Source organism: Molothrus aeneus, chromosome 20 (genome assembly GCF_037042795.1).
Source record: "Molothrus aeneus isolate 106 chromosome 20, BPBGC_Maene_1.0, whole genome shotgun sequence".
In the NCBI taxonomy this organism is placed as follows: domain Eukaryota; kingdom Metazoa; phylum Chordata; class Aves; order Passeriformes; family Icteridae; genus Molothrus; species Molothrus aeneus.
Genome location: NC_089665.1, coordinates 4,620,637 through 4,646,195, shown reverse-complemented (window position 1 = coordinate 4,646,195; position 25,559 = coordinate 4,620,637). Strand labels below are relative to the sequence as shown.

The 25,559-nt window shown below is 43.3% G+C and overlaps 1 protein-coding gene across 1 annotated transcript; it reads left to right on the top strand.

The window, feature by feature from the left end:
* The first annotated feature begins 2,799 nt into the window (after window positions 1–2,799).
* Window positions 2,800–16,401, top strand: MYL10 (myosin light chain 10). The gene is made up of 6 exons (XM_066563552.1): window positions 2,800–2,880; window positions 5,565–5,640; window positions 6,995–7,099; window positions 10,549–10,627; window positions 15,526–15,574; window positions 16,303–16,401. Exons 1-6 carry the CDS (start codon window positions 2,845–2,847, stop codon window positions 16,399–16,401), a joined length of 444 nt encoding a protein of 147 aa, XP_066419649.1. The 5' UTR covers window positions 2,800–2,844.
* The last annotated feature ends 9,158 nt before the right edge of the window (window positions 16,402–25,559 follow it).

Below are 25,559 nucleotides of genomic sequence, written 5' to 3'. Positions count from 1 at the left end.
AGACTTAGCTTGAACCTGGTGATGGAAACCAGCCCCAGCTGGCAGCTGTCCATGGGCCCCTGTGAAATGTATTGGTGGTCTCAGCCCCCTCTTATTTATGAGCAGGTCATAAATGGGATCCATATCCAGACCTTCAGCAGAAAAACTAAAAATTGATTGAGCATCATGGGCACTGATGTCCTCTTTCATCCCTGGAGACAACAAACCAGAGAGTAACAGTAAACAAATATGTTAGGATGACCTTTTCTAGTACTCCTTCTAGGCTGGAAGTAAATTATTTTTAAGGTCCCACCCAACCCAAACATTCTATGATCCTGTGATGCTACAATAATTGTTCCCTGTGTAATCAGTTTTCAATCTTCTTTGCCTTGAAAAGAACTTCACTAATGTACAGAATCTTTTTGGGTGGTTTTTGATTTGCTGGTCTGTTTCTAATCGATACTGAGCTACAGCTTTTGCATTTATCTGATCCTTCCTTTCAGCTATAGCCCTTGCTTGAAGACTTACAGCCCAGAGAACCCAGTAAACTGAGGAATGATGGAGGAATTGCCAGGGTGTGGCATTTAGATCATCTGGACCCCACTGCCTGTGGCTGTGATGATAGCTGAAAAAATGCAGATGGTTTCCTAGCATGGGGAATATTTATCAGGCTGAGCATGGATGCTGTGTTTGGCCCCAGCAGAACAGACCATGAGGAGGGCAAAGCCTGTTTTGTGTCCAGCAGGAGCAGCTGCAGGAGCCCAGCAGAACCAGCCCCACTGCCCTGCCCAAGCCCCCAGCCCTGCAGTCCCCTCACAGCTGGCAGTGCTCTCCCCTGGGTAACATCTGCTTCCCCTTTACCTCAGGGAACAAATCCATGGAAATACATAGGATTGTTCTGAATATTTCCATTCGATCTGGAAGTGTTGAAAGCCTCCTCCAGGCACCTCACGTTATGTGGAAGATTGCCCATTACTGCTCAAAATAACACTTATTTCATGTGGAGGAGGAGGAGGGAATCTGTTTATTCCAAAATCAATATTTCTACATTCATTAAACATTCCACTTATTAACTTCTTTTTTCCATGCCTGTGGTGGCATTCTATCCTTGTTTTTATCCTCACTACAAGTATATTTTTCACTTAATTTCCATTCCTATTTCCAGATTTTAGTTCTTTGAATTAGCTGATAGGAGCTTGACAGGTCTGGAGTGTGGGTATGTGGGAGAGTGTCTAACATTGCCCTAATTTCCCCCCTTCCATATCCTGGGATCTAAACCAGGGTGGCTGAGTGCAGAAATCTGCCTGGCAAATTAAATTGATCAGACAATGTATGCTTCAAACAGAGTCAAGTGGGAATATTTTCTTGAGCTGCTCTGCTCCTCAGGATATTTGAAATCAGTATTGAATTTGAACTTTCACAGGTTTTTTTATTTTGATGAAAGGAGACAGTAGAAGTTGCCTTCTGTTTCATGCAGAATAGCCCAAACTAAGTAAGACTAATTTTCTGTGACATGAGAACCAGGTGGGACTATGATAATGAAGTTTAAAAGTAAAAATGATAAAGAAAAAAGTAATCTGTCTGGAAGGGAACTCAAAAGGCATTGTAGCTCATTATCCTGCCCCAAGTAAGGATAACACTGTGGTTAAAACACTTCTGTAATCCTTTGGAATCACAGATTTTATTCTTTACTGCAGAACAAGAACTATATTGTCTTAGGCAAGCTGCTTGGGCCCTTATTCAGATATTTAATGAAGCCTAGTTCTGACTGATTTTTAGTGAGCATTAGATTCTTAGATATCATTGTAGCTCCTTCCCCAATCTTGCTCTGTCTCAGCCTCCAGACTTGAGAATGGTGATAAAAGCAGTCCTGCCCTTTCATTTGAGATGATTATCTTGAATATTAAAATAACATGGTCTGGTAAGGTACTGCACTGCAGTGCCATAGGTTGGTGCAGGAATAGAGGCTCCAGGAGTAGAAGGTGTTCCTGCTTGGGAAGGATTAATCTGTTCTGTCAGTGCTGGTCCAGACCAAGCAGATTTCTAAACATTTCTGTGTGAGTAGGAAATGATATAACTTCCCTTTCTAGTTCCTGAGCTGAGTCTTCATGCAGGGCCTTGTTTGGAGTCTGGCTGCCAGTCCCAGCATGGGAACTGGGAAGAAGGAGCCCTTGGAGGCACTTACCTGAATTCTGGAGTTTCTTGAGAACAGCAGGCTAGGAATTCTAGCTCATATCTTCAAGTGACACCACTCCACACCAAGGGCTAGAATTCTAGGGAATTCTAGCTCATATCTTCAAGTGACACCACTCCACACCAAGGGCTGTCACCCCTGAGCTCTGCAGAGCCAGCATGGAAGGGAAGAGGTCCCTGTGTGACATGGCCTGGGATCCTTTGAGCTGGAGGTGACTCTGCCCAAGGAACAGGCAGCTCCTGGGGGAGCCAGCAGTGCACCAGGCAGGATGCTGGGGCACACTTTGGGTCCCTCACCTTTTTAAAGGCAGCACAGTGACAAACTGTCCTGGTTTGTCTGAGCTGCCAGGTCCCAGGACACAGCAGGGAGTGCAAAAAGCCTCAATCTGTTAATAAGGCAGCAATTTCTATCCCTTGTATAAATATATATATTCAATCTTATATATAAATCTAAATCTATCTGTCTATAAGATTGAATTTTAAAACCTTGGAATAACAAAGCACAATCCTCTTGTATTACTTGACTGTGTAGTTTTTACCTTCTGTTGAAGATGTAATTTGTTTTGATGGGCGCTTAACAGACAAAGGAATATATACTTGATCTTCTTATTTGTATTACAGGCTCCCAAAAAGGCAAAGAAGAAGATAGAAGGCGGTTCCAATGTTTTCTCTATGTTTGAACAAACCCAGATCCAGGAGTTCAAAGAGGTTGGTCACTACTCTGCTGTTCTCTATAGTCTCCTGTTTTTGCTAATGAATAACATAGGTTTTGTTTGTAATCCTTATTCAATTCTCCATCTGCTTTAACAGAACACACAGTTGTTTTCTGAATCATCCCTGTGGTTTTGGCTGGTAGATCATTTTCCTTGTGTGTTTGTTTGTTCTTTCTTTCATTCTTTCTTTCTTTACTTCCCTCACTCACTCCCCTGTTTCTCTCCAGACTTATTTGAAAAGCACCCAAGCCCCCACCCCAAAATAAAGGAAAAGCATCATCTCATCCACTTCAGCCCTGATTCAGGAAAGCACTTGAGCACATGTTTAAAGTTAAGTGGTATTTTAAATAAGAATAGTCTTATGTGCTCAAGTATTGTCCTGAATAGAGATGCCAGGCTGAACCAGGGCTTTCATTACTGCTCTGTTCCACAACAGCAGAAGAAAATATTCATCTGTGCCCTTCTAATGCTGCCCACACAGGAGAAATGAAAATGCCAAGAAGCCCTCAGCTTTCTCCACAAATGCCAATAAAACAAGACAACATGTGGAGATGAAGTAAGCAACTTTCAGCTCCCAAGGGATTGGTGTTCCAGGCACTGTAGGTTCTTTGACCAGTTACCTGTGAGGAGGTAAAACCAATGGGTGGCCTAAAAGCTGGAGAATATTAAAGACAGATAATCTGTTTGTTGAGTTTCTGCTCTTTTTCTGTGGGGACAATCTAGAGAGTCCATGAGACCATCACATTCTGCACTGGTTTGTCATTTTAAATTACTCATTAAGGATTTTTCCCCCATTTTTTCTAACTCATGTCTCCAAAGCAATTTCCAGTGTGATAAATGTCTGCTCTTTTGAGTTGTGCTTTCACGTGGCTTTCAAGTGTACTTTTCTTGAGGATTCCCACCAGGAAAGCTCAGTGATGGACAAGACCAAACCCAAGGCAAGGCCTGGGAATATGACCCAGCTAAATTCATTTCCCCACAGTCAGTGGGAATGTTTGACTCCCTTCTCCCACTTCTCTATATCATAGGAACCTCCATTTTATTTTCTCCAAGATGGCAGATGGAAGATGGACCAGCACAAAGAACTGGAGAGAATGCCATTATTTCATCTTCTTTAAATATGATAATACCAGGAGCATTTCTAGGGGGATGGTGGCAGAATAATGGCAAAGGCATGAGGCAGTGGAGTGGTCGAGTGAAACCCAAAACCATGTTGTGTCTAAGAACTGCATATCTGGGACACATATTTCTGAAAACCTGGTTTGGATTAGAATATTTGTATCTAGAGATTTCAACCAGCTCATCAGCAAATGTTTCAGCATTGCTGTTCTGTTATTTAAAATTCATCCATTACAGTGCCTGATGCTCATCCTGTCTCCTGTGAGCTGCCTGGGTTTGGCTTTGCTCTTCATATCTTCTTTCTCTTTTTCTTCCCAGTTATGGGGGATCACCATTTAAAGCAAGGGCAGAACATCTCTAAAGAGTTGGGATTAATTTTTTGTAAGGGGATGGTTTGGAAGGTAAATATAAGATTATGAACATAATGCTGAATGGAGCCTCATGGGCAAACTGGGCTGTGAGCAGTGAGGCTTTGCAAGAAACTGGAGGAGAAAATACCTGAAGATATGTGGAGATAACTTGTTCATGGGAAGAAATGCACCCTGTAGGGCAGCAGACTTTAAAACCCTGCAAGTTACTGCAATCTCAGGGGCACACTGTCTGAAGAAAGAATAATTCCTGGCCATTGCAAAGATACTGTCCCATATTGATGTGCCTGTCAGACAGATAACCAGCTTCAGAGTCATGCCAGGATCAGCAAATATTCCCCATGGCATGACCAGGGGAATTTCAGGTCATTAAAATCTTTCCAAATCAATGAAACATTATAAGTGTGATGGCAGCCAAGAGATGGACACACAAATGGGTAAACAGATAGATGAGCTGTTAGCTGGCTTGGTAAACAATGGTTAGAGCACACCAAGTCTGTGTTGGCTGAAAATAAAAAAAAAACCCAACTGTTTTTATCTATCAAAAGTTAAATTTTGCCTGACAAGGGTATTTAAGGTCAGCACATCAGTGTCAGTCAGAGCACACAGCACAGTCTCAAAGATGCAGTGTATTGGAAAAGGGAAAAAACTTTGAATAAACAATCTTATGGAACTTACATTTCTCTGTACTTTTGAAAGTTCAGCTATCTCTGTGTGATGGATCATTCTAAGGCTCAGGAGGAATCGACTTCAGGTTGATAGCAGAGAGATATCCACAGAAATGAAATGTTTTACAGAAATATTTCAGCCTCATTCAAAGAATGGAGTATGGGGAAGGTATAACCACAGAGCAACCTCTGGCTAAATCTACCCAGACTAAAGCCTCCCTAATTCAAACTTTTATGGGTTAAGAGCTGAATGGCTGGAGCTGCCAGCATTGGCTTCAGCCCAATGCACGCTGCACTGAGCATTAATTTAGTAAGAAGAAGTTTGGGTGGGTTTAATTAAGCCCCTTGCCAAGATACAGTAATGTGTTGAAAGTGAGGAAAGTGCAATGATGTGGAGGAATCAAAGGAAGTTAAATATTCCTTTTTACAGCATGAATATCATCCTTCCATAGACTGATGTGTGTGACTGGAGCACTGTTCTGTGCAATGGAAATGGCAATTCCTGTTCCTTTTCCTTCCCACAGGCTTTTACCATCATGGATCAGAACAGGGATGGCTTTATTGACAAAGCAGATTTGAGAGACACATTTGCTGCACTAGGTAAACTAACAATTCAATACTTAAGAGATATGCTGTCTCAATTTCAAGCCCAGAAGAAAGGTTGGTATTAGAATGACAGTGGGGGGAGAAATGAGACACACAGGGGGCAAAAGGAAACCTGTTCTGTTTGACCTTCCTCCCTGTGGTGGTTGGGATCTCACTGCAGAGCTCCAGCTGGAAAGTGTCCTGAGCAGGGAGTGGAATGAAGGTCTGATCCCTCCCCTGCAACTATTTCAGAAGAAGCCCACCCAAACAGGGGTCCATGCCAGGCATTTCTGATTTGCCTCTGAATCCAGGCTTTTTCATCTGGGAGCCATGGAATATGCACTGATTAGCACTGCAGTCATGGACTAGCTGCCCCTCTGCCCACACAAACCCAGGAGGGCTTCATGTGAAGTTCTGTGCTGCTGGGAGTTTGTGTGGGGTGAAATGTGCATGTCATGAGATTAGGTATTGTCCATTCCATGGCTATCACAACCTTGATAATATCAAACAGATTAGAGCAAATCTTCCCAAGGAAAGAAAAAATTCAAGCCCTCATGATCCCAAACCTGGAGTTGTATCCTTCTTGCGGCATTTGAGGCTTGAACAGTGATGTAGGCATTTGGGCTTTTGCCATCTGGAGCTTATTAAAAAGAGCTTGATAAGAATCTTTAGTGCTCCCCGGGGTGGAATCAGACGCCAGCAGAGTCAGTGCAAGGAGCAGAAGCTCCTGAACTCTTTATTGTGACAATGAGGTTTGCAAACTTTGGCCTGTAGCTACTGTTACCCTGAAATATTTATTTCTTAAGGCCAAGTTCTGCTATCTTTCCTGTTCAGTGAAGCCTTTCAATGCCTATAAAGTACATTCACAGCAAATTACCACTCAATTTGAGGAGGGTTGCCAGGGTCTAAATTCTCATCAATAGGGCTGCACAAGGATGGGGAAGGGATCTCATCCATCTGCCCTCTACTCAGAGAGGTGTCTCAATATCCAAGAGGGCAAAGACTGAGACCTTGGATTCACTTCAGTCACTTTGATCTCTGCTATATTAATATCAGTGGGGCCCATATTTCACCTGAGGAAAAAAAAAAAAAGCCCCAACTCAAAAAGCATTTTATTTGGAAGTTCCCCTTCTCTCGTCCACTGCTGGCCATGTCTGTGTTATTTATCCTTCTTGCTCCTTCAGTCACCCTTTGATCTCAGAGCCAGCTCTGCCAATTTCTTTTTCACTGGGGTATTTGGGAGTTGTGTTCTACCATGTTATTAGCAAAGTTGCACAGAGCCCTGAACTCCCCAGTGGGAGGAGATGAATGGGAACCGTTTTTTGAAACACAATTTGTGATTTATTATGAAAAATGATCTCTGCTGCAGGTCGTCTGAATGTCAAGAATGAAGAGCTTGAAGACATGGTGAAGGAGGCGCCAGGTCCTATAAACTTCACTGTCTTCCTTACTATGTTTGGGGAAAAGCTGAAAGGTAAGTACCTCTGGGGGATTGGAGAGGTATCTGTCAAAGATCCTCAGCACTGAAATATCTCAGCACCTTGCAAATTACAATAATGTCTCCACAGAACAGTGCTTAGAGGCAAGGAGGGATCTCCAGTTTTGCAGACAGAGGGGAAGAATGAAAGGCTGAGGGACGGTGCAGAGGACAATTCAAAGGTGTGATTTAGCTTACACAAGCTAACATGAAAGGGCTGAGCTGGGGTCCAGAAAGTGATGAAACCTCAGCAGCCTGGAGCACAGTGCAGGGGAGTTATTCACTATCAGAAGGCTCCTGGGCTGAACTCATGCTCATGTTCTAGTCATAGCACTCCCAGTATTAGCTGGTTTTAAGTTTTTTTTTTAAAAACCCACCCTTTTTGCACTCCTTTGTCACATTAAGCAAACATGGGCTTCCCTCATTTTCTGCATTAATTGTAACTCCATGGCCCAGCCTCAGTGTCACTTGAGGTGATTTTGCCATGAGGTGAAGATTTCACGGAATAACCCTTAAAAAGATTTCACAGCATAACTCTTAACCCTTAATGGAGTGGATAAATTGAAATAATTAAATTTCAGTGGATTCTCAATGATAAGGGAGTGGGATTTCATTGCCCCAGAATATATAGGGAACACTGTGGGAAGTTCAGGAAATGTGGGTAGTAAATTTGCTGTGTGAGCTGGTAATTTAATCATGTTTCCTCTCCAGTTAATGGATGGAAACTGCAAGAGGGGGGGTGTGAGGCCAAGACAGAACTCCAGTCATCTTCCTACAGGCAAAAGAGAAAGGTGAAAGACTCCAAAGCAGGGCTGGCCTTAGCCAAGCACATTCCAGAAGTTTGTAAAAATAACTAATGAATAGAAAAATGGAAAAATCTGATCCTATCTTTTTAAAAACATTTATTGTTTGGTTGATGGACTCTGGCTTTGTATTGCTGAACACAATTCCAGCAAAGGGTTTTCTATGCTTGGAACAGAAAACAGAGTGGTCTGAAAGAAAGAATTCATGTAGCTGGTTCTGGAAGAAAGACACTCTTGCTAAAGAGGGCAGGAAGTCTGGGAAGCATGAGGGGTGATGGAGAAGGCTGACTGAGGAGGGGATTTTACTGCCCAGACATCAACCTGTGTGTGGTACCTCCACCAGGACATTCCAGGTGTCTTCTGGCAGAGTAGGGAGCGTCCTCCTCCATATTCTACCTCCTGGGATATGTGAATGTTTGTTATGGGGTGCCCTGCTGCCCATTCCAATTGTGAGCATGGAAATGAGCTCTTCTTCCTCTCCCCTCTTCCTCCTCTCCCCTCTTCCCCCTTGCTCCACAGAGTTGCTGGAGCTGGCAAAGCCTCTGGCCCTGCCAATCCTGTGGCCTAAAAGCAGAGCCAGCACAGGAAGGTGAATGGCAAAGCAGAGCCCTCTTGTCTGCAGGTTTCCTGTTGGCTACTAGCAAAGGAGGAGGGTTTTTTTAATTTCCATTTGGTGAAGGGAAAATCACAGCTGTGCTTGTCATGCCCTTCTGGTTGGGTTTGTCATGCAAAGGAAGCAGAGCCAAAAGACTGCACATTCCCAATCAAAACTAATTGGGATGAAGAGCCTTTGTAGTGCAATTAGAAAGGGAGAAAGGGCTAGAGGAAGTGGATATGGCAATTTTGCAACACTCTTTATTAGCTAAGTACCACTCAGAGAATTTGGTGAAAGGTGCTTTCTAAGTAAAATTTGTTGTGCTATAATTGATTTCTGTCATAAAGGGGAAGCTGGGATTTTCAGGATGAGCTTTAGCTTTGTATGTTGAGATTATGATGCCAGATGAACAGCTAACAAAACTCGGTTTATGTTAATGCCAACCACATGGAGCTGCTTCTACAGGGAGTCAGAATAATACAATTTGTACAGAAAACAGAGATGCCGCACATCAAAGAAACCACTTTATTTACCAGCTAATCAATAAAGAATGCCTGCTGCATTGCTTCTCTTCAAAGCCAAAGTCCAAGGATATGACAGAGTAGAAAATGTAAAACACAGTAAGGAAAAAAAAATCCCCCCCACAGCGGTGACTACTTAAAATGCAGCCCTCTCCTCAGAGCTGGGGGATGTTTCTCTTCATGGGACAATCCAAACACTCATTAAACACCAATGCTCTTTGTATTGATCACAGATTCATGGCAGTTTGAATACACTGCCTACAGCTTGGCAAAAATAATGTACATGGCCATTGTGTGGCAAGGAGGAGGCCACATAGCCCGAGGTGTGTTCACTATTATATCCTGCAGGACCCTGCTAATCCTTGTGAAATCTTTCAAACAAAGCAAACTGTGAGGGCATCAGGAGAGTCTGTAGAGCAGGGAACCTTGGCTGGGTTCTGTTCTGGTTCTACCTCTGCCAAACTTTGAAACAAACTTTGAATCCTCAGCCCCTTTGTGTTGTATCCTTTTTTAATCACTCTTTCAGCATACCAAATAGCTTCATTTTGTCCATGGAATCAGTTCATCTGCTTGTAAATTTGGTTTCCTACAGTTACAAAGATTTGTATTGTGTATACTACAGGAATATTTTGAAATATTGGGGAATAGTCAGGAACAGAGTACACAGTGTATCTTTTGGTGTGGGTTGAAAATGAGTCGACTCAGAATCTGCAGCATTACAGAATAGTCAGAAGCCCCAGCCAAGATTAAGGCACTGTGAAAACGAGTCCCTGACACAAATGTTTTCCAGTCTAAAGAGATGGGATAGATAATGGAAGGAAGAAAAGGAAGACCATTACAATCATTTTACTGCTGGGAACAGAAGGACAGGGATAATAAAGTCATACCAAAAATCTGTGCCCAGCTAAGAGCAGAAGCAAAATCTTGTAGCCACAGTCTAATTCTTTAAACCATCCTGTTTCTGTAAGTAGCACTTAATGAAGAGACACTTAAGGGGAAGGGCACAGTGGGATTTAGGTGCAGATCACCATCTCAAATTGATCATCCTGTTTCCATTGCATTCCATTGGCATTTGGATTTTATGATGAGCTCCGTTTCCCTTAGTGAGGGAAATAACCTCTTCTCTATATGGCCAAGAACAAGTAACATCAAAAAGTGTTTTTACAAGGAACGTACAGTGCAAGATTAAAGGAAGCCAGTGAGGGAAACAGTTTGTTATATTTTCATTTCTGAAAGCCACTAATCCTCTGGGTACTGATATTGGAGACCAGTTCCTGGAAGTTTTCTCTCCTGCAGACATAGAATAGATATGAGTTATTATTTTTAAGCTTCTGAGCATTGAACTATTCACCTCTATTGTTTGTCTGACATGACAAATGCTGCCGACTCAGGGAACCTTTGTCTTCAAACCCACAACTGCAGAATTCTCCATTCTGCACTGTTTTCAAGCGAATGTAATTACTTAGCAAGTATTCTGCAGCCAGAGAAATACATCCAGGCTTCTAAATTATATTTCATTAATTTTAGGCACGGACCCAGAAGAAACCATTCTGAATGCTTTTAAGATTTTCGACCCAGAAGGAAAAGGCCGCATAAAGGCAGACTAGTAAGTTTATTTCCAATCCTTTAGAAGAATAACAACAATAATAATAATTGCAGAGTTTTAAAGAACTGCTTAAAAGCTGCATTTTTCACAGTATTTTAAGAGGCAGAGAAACATTTAGCTTTGTAAGCCAGAGTTAAAAGTCTGGACTGTTGTATGAATGTATTTGTATACCAAAAAGAGATGTTATTGTCTTCAGACATTGCAAGAGCCAACGGAAATATAATCACATGTAGGCCATTAGATAGCCTCTTTTTGAAGGTCTGGATATAAATCGACACATGACTCTTTGTAAATTAACTCCATATGTAAAATTAAAATGAATGTCTGGTGCCTAACTCTCAGTGCTTGACTAAAATGGGAAAGCTACTCCCCTCTTTAAAAAAGTGATCAATTTAATTAACTCTGAGACATGGTTTTAGTGCTGGACGTTTTCCTTTTTATGTGTTTATCATTTGAGCCTTCTGCTTCTAGAAATAATTTGCTGTAAAATTCCACTAGATACAGTGAGAGCCAAACCAAATAATACTATTAATAATCTGGCAATTATTGTCAATATGGCTATTTTTAAATAAGGAGGGAGAACTCAATTTGTATTCATGTCCTGTTGCACCAACAAAGCAATGTAAAAGGACTTTAGGAGGTATTTGCACAAATGCAAACCCTCCTTGCACTGCCAGAATGGTGCAAGCAGGACTTTCAGCTGAGTGAGATAAATGATATCAAATCAGGGCAGGAGATGAGGATATTGGACCTATTGCTCCAGAGAAGTGGTTTATGTACCTAGATTTATGCATATGTTTAAATTTGTTCATATGCTGAAATTTCCTGGTGAATTTGGGGTCTGTACTTCTACTGCAGCAGCCATTTCAGGTGGATTTTATAAAGCATGATATGTATAGGAAATCTATCAAGGAACCATGAGTTACAAAATTGTATTTACATCAATTATTGCTGCTTATGTTGTGATAGCCTCTGACCAGAACCCCGTGGAGATTTCCATGGCATTATCTGCAATAATTGATGAAAGTTAGTTGAAAATGCAAGATTCATGTACAATATTTCTTTCCTTTACCAAGGTGGTTTTCTATGGCAGTACCCCAGTGGGTCTGAGAACTTTTGCAATATGCAAAATAAGAGACAGTCCTTTGAGTGAGAACTTCCAAATTAATTAAACACAAGTGGATGTAGCAATCAATCAGAAGGAACAGAGGGTTAAGAGTTGTCCTGATGGTTTTGAGGTTAACATCACCCAAAGAGCTTGGGAAGAACAGTCAGGGGATCATATCAGAAGTGACTCAAACAACAGAATTAATGTAGCCTTTTGCCAAATAGGGCAGATCACACAGTAGTGAAATCCCAGCCATGAAATACGAACTTCTGATACTCCAGAACCCACGAAATGTTATATTTCCCACCACTATCTGTAACAATATCCTGCATACAAAATCTGCAGTTTGCCACCCTGTGTCCAGATCTACATTCCTTGGATGCTGGAAGCCAGTTGGAGTTTGGGGCAAATTAGGAATGCAGTATCACACTCCAAAATGAAGATGAGAGAGAAATATTTTATTTTTCCTTGATGGAAAAGGTCAACCTTGTCCCCACCCCCACTGCACTGCTAACATTAGAAAATTGTTTTAGTTCATCACCACAACAGAGCATAATGTTTACTTATTAGACCCGAGGGTAATGTTGATCATTACAGAACAAACCATTAAATCAATTCTGTGGATGTCTTTGAGGTTTAACTTCTATTCATATGCTTCCAAAATGTAGACATTTGAAGTTTTGAAATCATTTTTCTGTTGGCTCATGCAGCCATTTCAATGCGACAGTTAATTCTAATAAATAATATTTCTCTGTATTAAAAAATCCTGGAATGTTTCTCTCAAAAACCAGTCATGCTGACCTTTTAATCAGAACTTCATTTTTATGTTCATGGAGTTAACATCCTTCTGGGGATTTTTATGTCTCTTCCCTCTGCGTGTTTTCACCTCTAGTCTGGAAATGACTCACTTAGTCCATGTGATGGTAGCTGGGATGGAGCCTTCTAACCTTTCCAGAAGCTCCAGGAGTTTATAACTTACTTCCAAATTCAATGACATACTTTGTTTGTCTGCATCATTATACCACACATAAACCCCTTCCCACAGCATGATGTCAAAAAGAGAAAAAGCTCCCAGTCCCATCCTCAGCTGGTGTAAACTGGGGCAGTGTTTGGAAAGGTTGGATGATTCAGTCCCAAATGCCACTCGTGGGGCAGAGCGACTCAGGCCAACACCAACCATGCCTGATGCTGAGGCCAATGAAACTTTTCAGATTTGGGCCAAATGAAAATGGACCCAGGGGGATGGAAGAGGTCCCAGGCATGCTGGACTTTGGAAGTGTTTGGCTGAGCTGGAGATGATTCTCCCTGTAGCTGTAGAGCTCTGCTCCTTCCCACTCACCTGGTTTCCTCCAAGACAGCACTGTAGAAAAGGCAAACCCAGAGGAAAACCAAAAATGCCCCAGAGATTTCACAGATAATTTTTAAAAAGGCTTTTAAAATATCAGAATGCAACAAGATATTTGTCAGTGTAGAAGGAATTGATGTGAGCCAGGACAAGGGATAACATTTAGACTCCTAGGTAAATGGATTTTTTTTTGAGGGGGGGGGGTTTGTTTGGTTTTTAGGGTATTTTTTGAGAAGAATATAAGATTTCTAAAGAAAACAAGATACAAAACCAAAAAAAGTACATAATTTCTGGCTTTGGAAATGGTGAGTGTTTGTTTCCCTATAAAATAAATAATGGAAAATGTGCATGGATCCTTTAGTCAGTCCTTCTTCCTTGTGAGTGTGCCAGAGCCTACTGGGCTGTGCATCAGAAGATTATAATTAGATATTTGATCTTTTCTTTTCCCCTAAATACTTTAAGCATGTGAATAGAAGACACACAGTGCCCAGATCTCTTTTTAATTCAGGCTTGTTTGCAATGCAGTTTATTTGTGACTTCTGACAAAACTGCTCTAAGTGCTTCCTTCTATTCACCAAGCTCCTTCCTGGATCACACTTTCATTTGCATTTGCTAATTCTGTTTGTCCAGGGCATATATATCCCAATAATCCATACATATCCAATATATCCAGTAATTTATGCTGAGGGGAATGATCTCTCTACTCTTGCAGCCACTGATCATTTGAGAATTTGCCTTCAAAAAATGCAGTCACATACCAAATGGCCAGAGGAACAGAACAGAAACAGAAACTTGAGACAAAGAGATGAAGAAACTTAGCTAACTACAGAGAATGGTGAAGTAATGCAGGAAAAAATATACCCAACAGCTTAAGTTCTGTCTGTTCCCAAAGCTTGCACAGATATATTCACACTTGTCCTTCTTCATTGTTTTCAATTTTCCCTTTCTGAGCTTCCAAATGTGCATTTATACCAACAAGAGCTGCAAAAGTGTCTGTGCCCCTGCCACAGGCTGGGATGTGTAGCCTTTTCCTGGAAAAAAAATCACATTTGTCAGTGCTGTGAGTGCCATTGTAGCTTTGCCACCCAAACTGTACTTCTGTCTGGGGGACTTTTCTCATGTGCAGAAAGGGAGGATTTACTGTTTTGCCTGAACATCTGCACCCATGGTAGGTGAATTTTGCTCCCCTGCAAGTGTTCCTGTTCAGGCATGATTTCTATTATAAATAGTTTTAAATATTCCCTTTAAAAAGCAGAAAGGACTTCTTCTAGAAGAGCTGCCGTTCTCACTCCCCCCACAACAAATTCTTGAGAAAAACAGCCTTTTTTCAAATCCACAAACCAAACCAGATTTCTACATTTGCCTCAGCTTTTGTTTTTTTACAACAGACTGCTCACCTGTTATCACAGCTTTACAGTTTGTTTTACTGCTCCAGAGCTGTGTCTGATAATGTATAAATACATTTGGTAGTGACAAAAGGAGACAACTCTGCCTCTTCAGCGTGAATGAAAACTGTGAGATTAATATAGGAATTCTTCTACAGGAAGAGGAAATTATTGGTGTTATTGAAGGGATGTTTATGTGAATATAAGTGAGTTTATACTGGTGGATGTCCCAGCACGTGGTGCATGTGCTGCTCTCAGTACATGAGAAACTGTGGGAGGTATAAAGACATTTTATGTACAGGGGTTAGACTAGAAACAAAAATAATTCTTCCTGGCTTTTCTATTCACCTCTAAACTTAGGTTAAAAAAAAAAAAAATTACATGCTCGACTGCCTTCCCACAATGGGTTTAAAACAGAGGGTAAATCAGCTGAGAGTCTGCCCCCAAAATATTCTCTTTGATGTAATTGCACGGGATGCAGATTGTGTGTGGGATAAGCTCCGTGTTCCAGTGCTGTGACTCCAGATCAAGACAGGGCACCGTGAAATACAGCAGGGCTCATGCAGCTCCACAGCTCCTCTGGGAATGGCTGCATGCAAATAAAGCATTCTCGGGTGATGACTGGCAATAGAGGCTCGAGTTCTCTTTCAAGTCCTCTTTCTCATTTCATGCTCTGTTCCTTTCATCCTCAGATTTTACAGAAAATATTCTCTCTTTTGGTTTTGTTAAGTGATCCAAACTTTAAGCAGCAAGTGAGGAAACCTACCATTTTAGGTTAAGATAAGCATACAAAATTGCTGTATTTCAATTACAGTAATAACCTTAAACAATTTTAAACCTCTATAAAGTGTCACAAAAGAGAAATAAGTTGGCAGAGCGAGGCATTGACACTGATGGGTGCCCACAGAAAACCTCTTACAATATCATGTAAGGATTAACAGCTCTAATTTATGCGGTCACACAGATTTTCTTTCATGCAACTTCAGGAGGGATCTTGCCATCTGAATTGTCATGTGCCATTATCACCCTTTAATCAGGTTATTTCGTTTTATTTGAACAGCATCAAAGAAATGCTCATGACACAGGCAGACCGGTTCAGTCAAGAAGAGGTAAGGAACTTTATTCAAAACAGGAATCCAGCTCCAGCTCCTGTTCAGCACTAAGTCCTTGCCCCTCTTTAAATGCATGGATTTAGCTGAAATCCAGCCTGAGAGGAGGTTGATGCCAGCTCTGGCAATTAGAAACAATTCAAAGCATCTCTTCTGCAGAGCTCCATGGCTAAATCAAAGTCAAACAGATTCTTTGGACTCCCATCCAAGGGCAAGTGTGGCCTATCTCGTGCTGCTCCTCCCCATGGGCAGCTGGGCAATTGATTTACTGGAGTCCAAGTGGCTTTGGGTGGGGACTGTGTTCTGGTTTCCATTTCTGTGAGTTACTTGGTTTGAAATCCAAAATGAGGTACTGACTTGGTGGTTTGTGTGAGACTGAGCATGGATTCTGCTGGCTGGGAGGAATTTAGGGGGACTTTACTTTCAGAAGAGGAGATGGAGTGGAGCTGGACTGTGAACAGAACGGAGACTGGACTGGACATTTATCCACCAGGGCTTACCTGGGTTTCAGGGAGAGAGCTCTTTTCAACAGGGAACTTGGGGATTCTAGCAGGACTTTATTAACCAGATATGTTCCAACTCTGGTTTCAACTTTACCAAACCCAAGGAAAACTTCTCCATGGTGGTCAAAGGAGCAGGGCAGCAGGGAGCTGAGCTGGGTGTAAAATGAAAAGCTGTTCATGTTGCTGTCCCACAGTCTGTGACACTTCTCTCTGTTTGCTTGGCAGATCAACCAGATGTTTGCTGCTTTCCCTCCAGATGTCTCTGGGAACCTTGACTACAAGAACCTGTGCTATGTTATCACCCATGGTGAGGAGAAAGACTGAGAGCAAAGAGAGGAGCTACTCCTGAGGTGATGCACCCCCTTATTTCATGATGTTCTCATGTACAAGCATCCAGGATGTGAAACCACGTGGTCATTGGAAGAGAACCAATAAAAGAATTGAAAATAGATTAAAGATATTTAATGGTCCTGTTTTTATAAAATATCAAAATACCAATTTTGTGAGGGTTTTTCCCCCATCTTTTTTTTTTCCCTGTCAGTGGTTTGAAATGGAATTTTTTTGATGAACTGGTGCTTTTGTGATTTATTGACAAACCTAATGTTCACCAGATGGTCCACTGGGCACTGCAGTCTTATTTAACCTCTTGTCTTTTATCCATAAGCTCCATGTATTAATTGAGAATTCCTCTAGCTTATTGCACCAGGAAGAGTGTCTGGCAAATAGAATTATGTTCCATTCCACAGCCCCTAGCAATGGAAGTGTAAATAAAACAATCTTAAGTTCCTGTGAATATGCAATATGCCCTCCCCATCTCAGTGATGTGGCCAGTTCCTGAAACCACTTGACTCATTTGCTTTGGTGCAAAAGAGCAGAAATAGTGGAATATTGGCTGTTTTTCTCATGGTAAAGTTCACCTAGGTGCACTGAGAATGCAGGAATAATGAATTTCCTCCTTCAGAGACATCTTTATTATGTGGAGGAGGTTGTCCATGACACAACAGTAACACCTGGTATGTCACCTTTGGCCATCATCCTTGTGTTTCAGGTGAGACACACACACCAAGGACGTGTTTGGCCAAAGATCATCAAGTCTAGGGACAAAGAGGACAATTTGGGAACTGCAGCCCATGAAAGCAGATTACCTCTCACTTTTCTAATCCAAGAGCAGCCTGGGTTTTAAATGCCCTACAGTTTCTTGTATTTAGACTTCTAGGAACAGGACATATTCTGCCTATGTGGAATATTGCATGAACACTTCCTGCGTGGGAGGCAGAAGGATGCTGCAGCCAAAGGAAAACAAGCTTCTGCTGTTTTAACAGCTCATGAAAATGCTTTCCTTGTGCATCAGTGCTGCTGGAGCCACAGTCCCACAGACACTGAGAGGAAGAAACAAGCCACTTATTTTCTGTTTCCATCTTCTTATGCTTCGTAGGAAGAGAACTTGAGGGCAATGTGCTGAATGCTGCCCTCATCAAGAGGGGCAGAAATTCCATGAGAAAGCTCTAACATCTGCATGGTTCAGGGATGTGACATTCACCCCTACCTGCATTTTCTGCTGTTCCAGCAAAATCCTGCACTGTGCACTTCAGTAATAGAGAACAACTGGATTGAGAAGACTCTTAGCACACAGAAAATTAATAAAATAAACTTCCCCTTGCCCCTGCGTGCAGAAGCTGTGTGAACATTCCTGCACCAGCACAGTATGACAAGTTGATTCCAAATTTTATCCAGTAGGAATTATCTCTTTTAAATATATCAGTGGACACAGCTGGGGCACAACTCACTCCTTTCCTGCAGGAATCTTGCTGAAGATGTGGACAAGGCTTTAACACTTCTTGCCACCTGTTCCTGTGAGAACTGAAGCATCACCCAGAGCTGTCCCTCCCAACACCATGAGCAGCCTCACTGGGCTTTGGTGACTCAGAAATCTTTTTGCAGTACAAGAGTCCACATAACCTGTCCTTCCACCTCCTGAGCTTTCCTGGACAAGCCCAGCTTTTACCACTGTTTTTTCTCCCCAGAATGTTTTTCCTCACAGGTCTATGACCACTGTCCATGGGATGGAGTTGTAGATTGGCAGTGGGAGGTCATGGAGATTGAGGATTTTCTGTTGGTACAATCAAAAAGGTGATTTACGTATTGAGCTTCTGCTTTAGGCTCTTCTGCAGACCCAAGCAAGTGACAGCTCCTCTCAGGAAAGGACTGAGCTGCTCATGGGAATGGATGTGGTTTCATTTGCAGACCTGATTTAGAAATTTTTTGAGAAGTGGGTCCGTAAAATGCTCTTTTGTGCACAAACACATGTACAAAGTGTAATGCTACCTTGCATAAGCCCCACAAAATCACATTTCCCACCAAGTGAGTACTGAGCTGCAGTCACTCAGGCATCAGATGTCAGACAGTGCTTATGGTTTTTACACTGTGAAGATTTCAGAATGAGGCTGAAGAGGAGATGAAACAGCACTCAGGCTTACCTTTGGCCTTCAATCCAGAGAGATTTACTTTTTTTCATGCAAGCTAGTAGGCAAAACCTTGGATGATAATGCTCTTGAAAGATGAGGTCACACTTTTCCATCAAAGCACAGTTTTTGATGAGTCCTTTTTCATCTGTAGCTGTTGCATGACTTCTTCCAGTGCAGCTTCTGTGACTTCTCAGGCTGATGGGAGTCTGGTCTGAGCAGTTCCACATTTTCCCCTCCCTCCAGTCAGCACTAGGGCTCAAACACACACGGCAGGTGCTGACTGAGAAGAAATCTCTTTGCTCCATAAATTTCCTTTCTGGACTCTGGGAGCTGACATCCCTCCCTCTTTAGCTCTGCCTTGTTTGGATCTTGCTGAGGTCACTTTACCTTGCCCTGCTGGAGGCTCCCTCACACCTGCAGATGGGGCAGGAGCAGGGAGCAATGGGGAGGATTCAAAGCAGGACCACCTGAGCATGGATTAGGTTGAGCCAGGCTTTACCATGAGGAGAGGTTTAGTTTGGATTGCAATTTTGAAGCAAATCACTTGATTGCTCTTACTTACCTTGAGCAACCTGGGCAACTTTTTTGGAGGAAGCTAAACCAGAGGCTCTGCTTGGAATTCAGTCCAAATTCCCTTTGGTTCCTGCTGGGACCAAACCAGGGTGCAGCTGTGATGCCCTGCAGCACCAAGCAGTGAAGCACCACCAGGGTGCTCCCAACCACCAGAGCTCTGCAGACCCTCTGAAGTGGTTTGTGGCTGTGCAGAGCCCCGGGTTCCATCTGACCCTGGGTGCCTTCAGGCCTTTTGCAGTTCTGCTCCTTCCTTGTTGCTGCACTTTTATCTTGCTTCAAAACCCATTTCTTACTTTTTTTTTTTTCTGTCTGTTACCCCAGAATTATGGCACTTGAAGGGCAGTGCAGCTGAGGAGCCTGCTGCAGATTGCTTGAGGAGATCTTTGGACTGGGCTATGCCACCAATCTGGTTCTACCTTGGACCCTTGGACCGACATGAAGACAATTTGGGATTGTCATGCTTCCCCTTCTGTAAAGGGGAAGGACAAATGTTCAGATAAGCATCATGAAAATATTCAAGATTCAAAACAAGCCTGTATCAACCCCAATTTAATTTCAATCTCCACTTTCACAGGGGGACATAGGGCTGTGCTCATGGGGTTTGGATGCAGATTCAAATAACCAAAGGGAACAAAGAGCAACGATTAATTCCACAAAACAGATTTTCACCAAGCATCATTAAAACGATCAGATGGGAAATGAACTTGCATGAACCCTGGCAGTTGCTCTTCAGTGTCAGCCCTTTCACAAACAATTACTATTTGGATGGGAAAAAACAAAGAAGCAGGGTAGAATTGATAATGTATTTTATTAACTCTTGCAAGTTTAATCCCCTAAACCTTTCTGAAACCTTGTGAAAGGGGAGAGCAGCCTTTGAAATAGACTGCAGAGAAAGGTTCTCATGAGTTCCCCCAGTTTGTTGTTCTGCTTAGAGGCAGGATTGTTGTTACAAACGTTTGTCTGACCTGCCTAAACCTTGTAGGTAGCCTCAAGTCCAAAGCTAGCCTTAGATTTATGCATTTTTTCCCCCTAACCTAAATCTTTCTGTCTGCAAATTAAGCCAATTTCATCCTTTGCATCCTCTCTGTAATGACGTTAGCACAGTGGAAGCCTGTTTAGTTTTCTTTTTTTCAATAATCTTTTTCCAACTTTTCCTCCCAGTAATCTTTTCTCCACTCCTAATTTTTCTTGCTCTCTTTAGGATTACCTTAAATTTGTGTGCATTTTGTTTTTAAACATCATATGCCAACTTGGACACAAAATTCCAGAACCAGCAAGATTGGAATAATTATTTCAGAGGTTGGTTGTCTGTAAAAAGCCAAACAAACCAATCCCCCCCCGTGATTCAGCAGCACTGAAGGTTATGAATGTTTCTAGGCAATGTGGGTAGAAGTTTATTCCAGACCTCTCTTCCTTAATAACTGCTTGGTTCTGATCCCCCTGTAGCTTCTCCTGTCTATCCCAGAAAGTTCCTCAGATCTGATTCCCTGTGCCTCTGTTACCTTGGTAATGTGCCAGCAGGGGTTATCTAAGGACATACCTTGAATTTCCACGAATGTTAACGAGGTGTAGATTGTCTGGAGCCTCCTTTTTCTGTTTGAAAACAATGCCAAGAGCGTCTGACATTTTCATCAATGACCTGGGTGATGGGACTGAGTGCGACAAATCATGCTCTTCCCAGCAGTGTCCATGCACAGGATGAGAGGCACTGGACATGTTGGAATAAGGAAAACCCCTTCAAACTCTTGGATTGTGAACGTGGTCAGATATCAGAACTGCTTGGCCAGATGGGTTGTGGAGCTCCCAAATATTGCTGGAGGTATCCCAAACCCAGCTGGATTTGGCCCTGGGAATCCTGATGCTGCTCCGAGCAGGAGCTTTGGTCTGGACAATCCCCTGGGATGCCTTCCCACTGCAAACCCCTGAGATGCTGATGTTACTGGTGTCAGCCCTGTTAGCACAGCCCAGGGGACACTGCCCTTGCTCTGGGTGACACCTGATCCATCTGTCCTGCACTTTGAACCCCAGATCCCTCCTAAGCAGCCACACCCTGACCAGTTACTGACCATTACTCCTTGAATTTTACTTTCTTCTTACAGGTAACAACCTTCACTGATCTTTAGTTCCTTTTCATTGGTTTTCTACCTCCTTTAATTTAAAGCTGTTCTGAATTCCATCCCAATCCTCCAAACTCCACATAAACTGCTTTAGCTTATAGCCCATCATCCAAAATTTTTGTACGTTCTCTATTTCACCCTCCAAAATGTTAATATTGAGCAGTATCTGACCCTGGGACAGTCTCTTCCTTCTCCTTTTCCCTCTCCTTTGTCACCATGAAATGATTTTATCACTGATAATTCACATTGGACGTGTTTTAACTGTACTCAGGGGCACTGGTCTTTAACCTGCCTGCAGCTACAAAGTTCTGCACTTTTGGGCCTCACCTCATTTTCTCCTCAGTCTGTTTGAATTCAGGTGGTCACCAGCAGGAAATCCATGAGCCACATCTCTCTGAGCCAGCCTGGGACAATGCTCCTGCCCAAGTGTGGAGGGACAGAATGTAAGAGAATAAAGATAGTGCAGAAGGCAATCTCACACCTGAGGAGTGCAGCTGTACCAATCACCAAAGATTAGGAACAGGCCTGCCCTTAATAGGCTACAGCTGTGTCCAATAAGAAGTGCTACAAAAGAGTGGGGTAGCTGGGTGAGGAGAGAGTTGGAGTTTGTTGGTTGTGCTGTGAAGAAGAAGGAGTCAGTGCTGTGAGGAGCTGCCTGTGAGCAATCACCAAGAAGGTATGGAACTTCTGCAATAACATGACAACACCCAAGGAGAGGGGATTTCCCTCTGTGAATGGGGAAAAAACAATTTCAGTCCAGTTGGGTTATGTGCAAGAGTAAATCCACTTGGATTCCTGGAGGGGACCCCAGGCTTGCACCAGGAAATCTCCAAATCCCATGGGTTGTGAACCCAGGACAGGGGTTCCCAGCCGGTGAAGGAGCACTTTGGGATGCTGGTGCTGTGCAGAGCTCTCTGTCCAGCTGCAGCATCTGAGGGCCCTTCCCTGCTGAGGAGCCCTTTCCCAAACTCAAGGCTTTGGGAGCCACAGGAATGAGCCAGAATCTGGATCCTTGAGGGAAATGTGGGCACAGTATTTGAAACAGCAGTTTCCTGACACACAGATCTGGGAAGTTTTATCAGCTTGTGGGACTTGGGGGATTCTCACAGGTATTGAGTTCACTTTGGCCACTTGGATGTGGTGGAGATTCAAGGAGGCTCCTCTCTGCAGGACTTCTGAGGCTGAAGGGAGAGAGGTCCTTGAACAGGGATATTGGGGCATTTAAGCTCTCCCCTGATTCAGCCCCTGCAAGCATCTGTCCAACCCCAGTGGTTGTAAAGCAGGAGCCCAGGAATGCTAACTCAGGTATTTAGGGTCAAGCATGGAATACCTCCTTGAGTCCTTATCTGGTGAACTGCTGCCATTTGTTACTGTACATTTCAGTTTAAATAATTGCTTAATGTGCCTGTTGACCTGAGGAACATAAATTTTTTTGCAAAATATATGAGCAGGCTTGTGTTTGGTCAGCTGCTTCAGCAGGAATACAGAGCTCAGATGCCAGGCCAGGCAGGGATTTTTTTATAATGATTAAAAGACAGCAGCTGCCCTTTCCCGGGGTAAGATGACTTATTAAAAGTGAGGGGAGATCCAAACAGCTTTGTCCCTTTAAGGTTTGGAAGCTGCAGGTACCACCACAGCTGTGATGAGTAGAAAGTTCACAACCAGAGAGTAGGGTGGGATGGGGAGAGGCTTCCTCTAACAGGCCAGAAAAAGATAAATCTCCATTAATTTCCTGGTAAGCCAGTGCCTTTAAGATATCAATGTAAAAAGGATGCAGATTAAATAGCAGCCAGAAAGGATTGGTTTGTTGTTGGTTTGTTTTTTTTTCTTAACTGTAGAACAGGCATTAGCCAATTTCAGCAAGGATCATGCCCCTCCCCAGCCAGGCTGAGAGTGCCAAGGCTGTGATAGAACTTAATGCTTGGAAAAATAATCCTGGTGTGAACCAAGTGCTGAAGCAGTACAAGTATCCATATTTTGTCTGGAATTGCAAAAAGCCTTATGGAAATACCAGTGATTTCTTTTTAAATTGGTGTTACAGTTCACCCAGCTTTGTACAAACAGGTAATGCTGACATACAGTGTGTTACTGCCCTGGAAAAGGTGGAAAAATCCAGTTTTGTTCCAAGGTGAAACACTTATGTGGCAGTGAGGCTGTCACAGCCTGGCTGCTGGCAGTGACCCCCAGTGTCCTCTCTGCTGTGGCACCAAATGCCACCAGGTTTTACCTTCCCACACTGAGCTACAGCCACCAGCTGGGGGCTCTGGCCAGGGCCCCTCTCCCTGAGGTCAATGTGAGCTTTTCCACCTGCATTTTTACATTAAACTGTAGCCTCATGAGCCCGTGTGAAATAGTTTCAGGTTTGCCAAATTCAAATCCTGATTTGTTAAATGCTGTAATGCCTTTGAGCTGCTGCTGAAGACAACTGGCAAGTTTTTAATGCAACCTGTTTGAAACCTCTTTATTAGCTCCAGTGTTTCTGTGCCTTGGGAGATAGAACAGGGGGAGGCACCAGGAGCTGTCCCACAGCTGGAGCTCCTCCAGCCCCAAAGGTTAATTAACAGGGGGTGTTAATGCCAAGGGGCTGCCCTGCCCCAAGGGAGCAGCCAGAGAGGATGAGGAGGGCTCATCCCAGGGCTGCTCCATGTCCTGCCCTGTCCCTGCTCCAGCACAGCCCAGGTGGGGCTGAGCCCTTGGGGTCCCAAGGTAAGCTGGTGGTTTTTTCCAAGGAGGATTTTAATTAGGGGGTTGGAGGCCTTGGAACAGCCCAGGGATTGTGCCTGGGGAATGGGTTCTTTGGGGAGGAGGGACGGGAAGGTTGTGGGGGTTTTGTTGTTTTGTCTTCCCTTGGCTGTGAGTGACTTTCAGTGCCCTGTTTAGTCAGCTGTGGCTGATTATATAAAGAAACCCCTGGCTTTTCGTATAGCACAGAAAGCTTATCACCTTTTCCAGCCACTACAACACTCATTAGAGGCCCTGGAAAAACAACCACCTGCTTTTACTGCTAGAGATCTCCTGTGCTTTGTGCTGCTGGGATGGGTGAAGTCCTGGGCAGTGTGTCCTCATGGCAGGGCCTCTCCAGGCTGCCTGACTGTGTACCTGGCTGAAGGAGGGGAAAAGAAAAAAATCCTTATTTTGATTCCAGATGGATCCCTCTAGTTGTATTTAAATCTCCAGGTAAAACAGTGCAAAAAATGGAGCAGAGCTCCTCAAAGCCCTGCTGTCATTGTTTTTCCATGTTAGGACTGGGAGGAAAAGAAGAGGCCTGGGCCAGTTTAACTGCTGTGGGTATTGGTGGCATTTTGTGGGAGGGCTGATGTGAGGAACAGGATTTTTGGTGCTTTTTGTTGCATTCAGTGTAGTGAGGGACAGACCAGAGGCCACTTCAGACCTCTGAACTACTTCCTTGAAGAGATCATCCCTCCTCTCATGACCATGGTGTTGGTGGCTAAATTCACCAAAAAACTGGGGAACATTGAATGTGTCCAGCCATTCAAAACTCCTATGGTATCACTCAGTGCTCTGTGCAAGTACAAAGGCATATTTCTTGAACTTTAGGTTAAAAATAAAGCCCCAGCACTGTGTGGGAGCATGGGGGGCTCTGAGGAAATGCCCCTCAGCCTTCCCTGTGCCCTCCCACCAGCCCTGCTGGCTCCCTGTGGGCAGAAAGGGGCAGGAATGGGTTTGGGAGCAGCTGATGGAGAAGAGGCTGAGGCACAGCTTCAGCTGCTCTCACCAAGACAGGAGCAGATGTTCCCAATAAAACATTGACTCCTCAGATGTGGGTGCCTGGCTGATAGCAAACAGCAGGAGGGCCCTGTGCTATGAGACCACAATGGAGGCTGGGGTGGATTCTCTTGTGTCTCATAAACACTTGAGTTTGGTGGAGCCCTCGAGTGCATCTTTGTCCTTCACCCAGCTGCCTGCACTGTGAAACCCACAGGAACTCCATATCTTTGAAAGCTCTCCCACTCTGTCAGGCTTGGCTGGAGTTTGCATGTGGTTATTAGAGCAGAGGACAGGCAAGTGCATGTTTTATTGTTCTCCATCCCCCCCAGTGTGCTTTTTCATGTGTGTGCATATATCCTGCCACTCCCAAATCAATTTGCTGTTGAATCCTTGCTTTAGTGTAATTTAACTGGCAGGGTTGGGAACTTGGAGGTTTTCATTTCTTTTTCTTCTGGGTTGTTTCTGTCTACTGTTTTAAGAATATTCTGTTGCTCAATAACGGGAGGTGGAAAATGAAATCCCAAGATCATCTTTTAAAGGATGTTAATGACCATGAATGTAACCAATATAGTTAATAACAGTCCAGGCAGAGATGGAA

Excerpts from the sequence above, each read along its gene's own strand:
- MYL10 (XM_066563552.1), top strand. The coding sequence starts at position 2,845 with ATGTTTGAACAAACCCAGATCCAGGAGTTCAAAGAG. Across the intron at positions 10,628-15,525 it reads GGCCGCATAAAGGCAGACTA|CATCAAAGAAATGCTCATGA; the intron begins GTAAGTTTATTT and ends TTATTTGAACAG. Across the intron at positions 15,575-16,302 it reads ACCGGTTCAGTCAAGAAGAG|ATCAACCAGATGTTTGCTGC; the intron begins GTAAGGAACTTT and ends TTTGCTTGGCAG.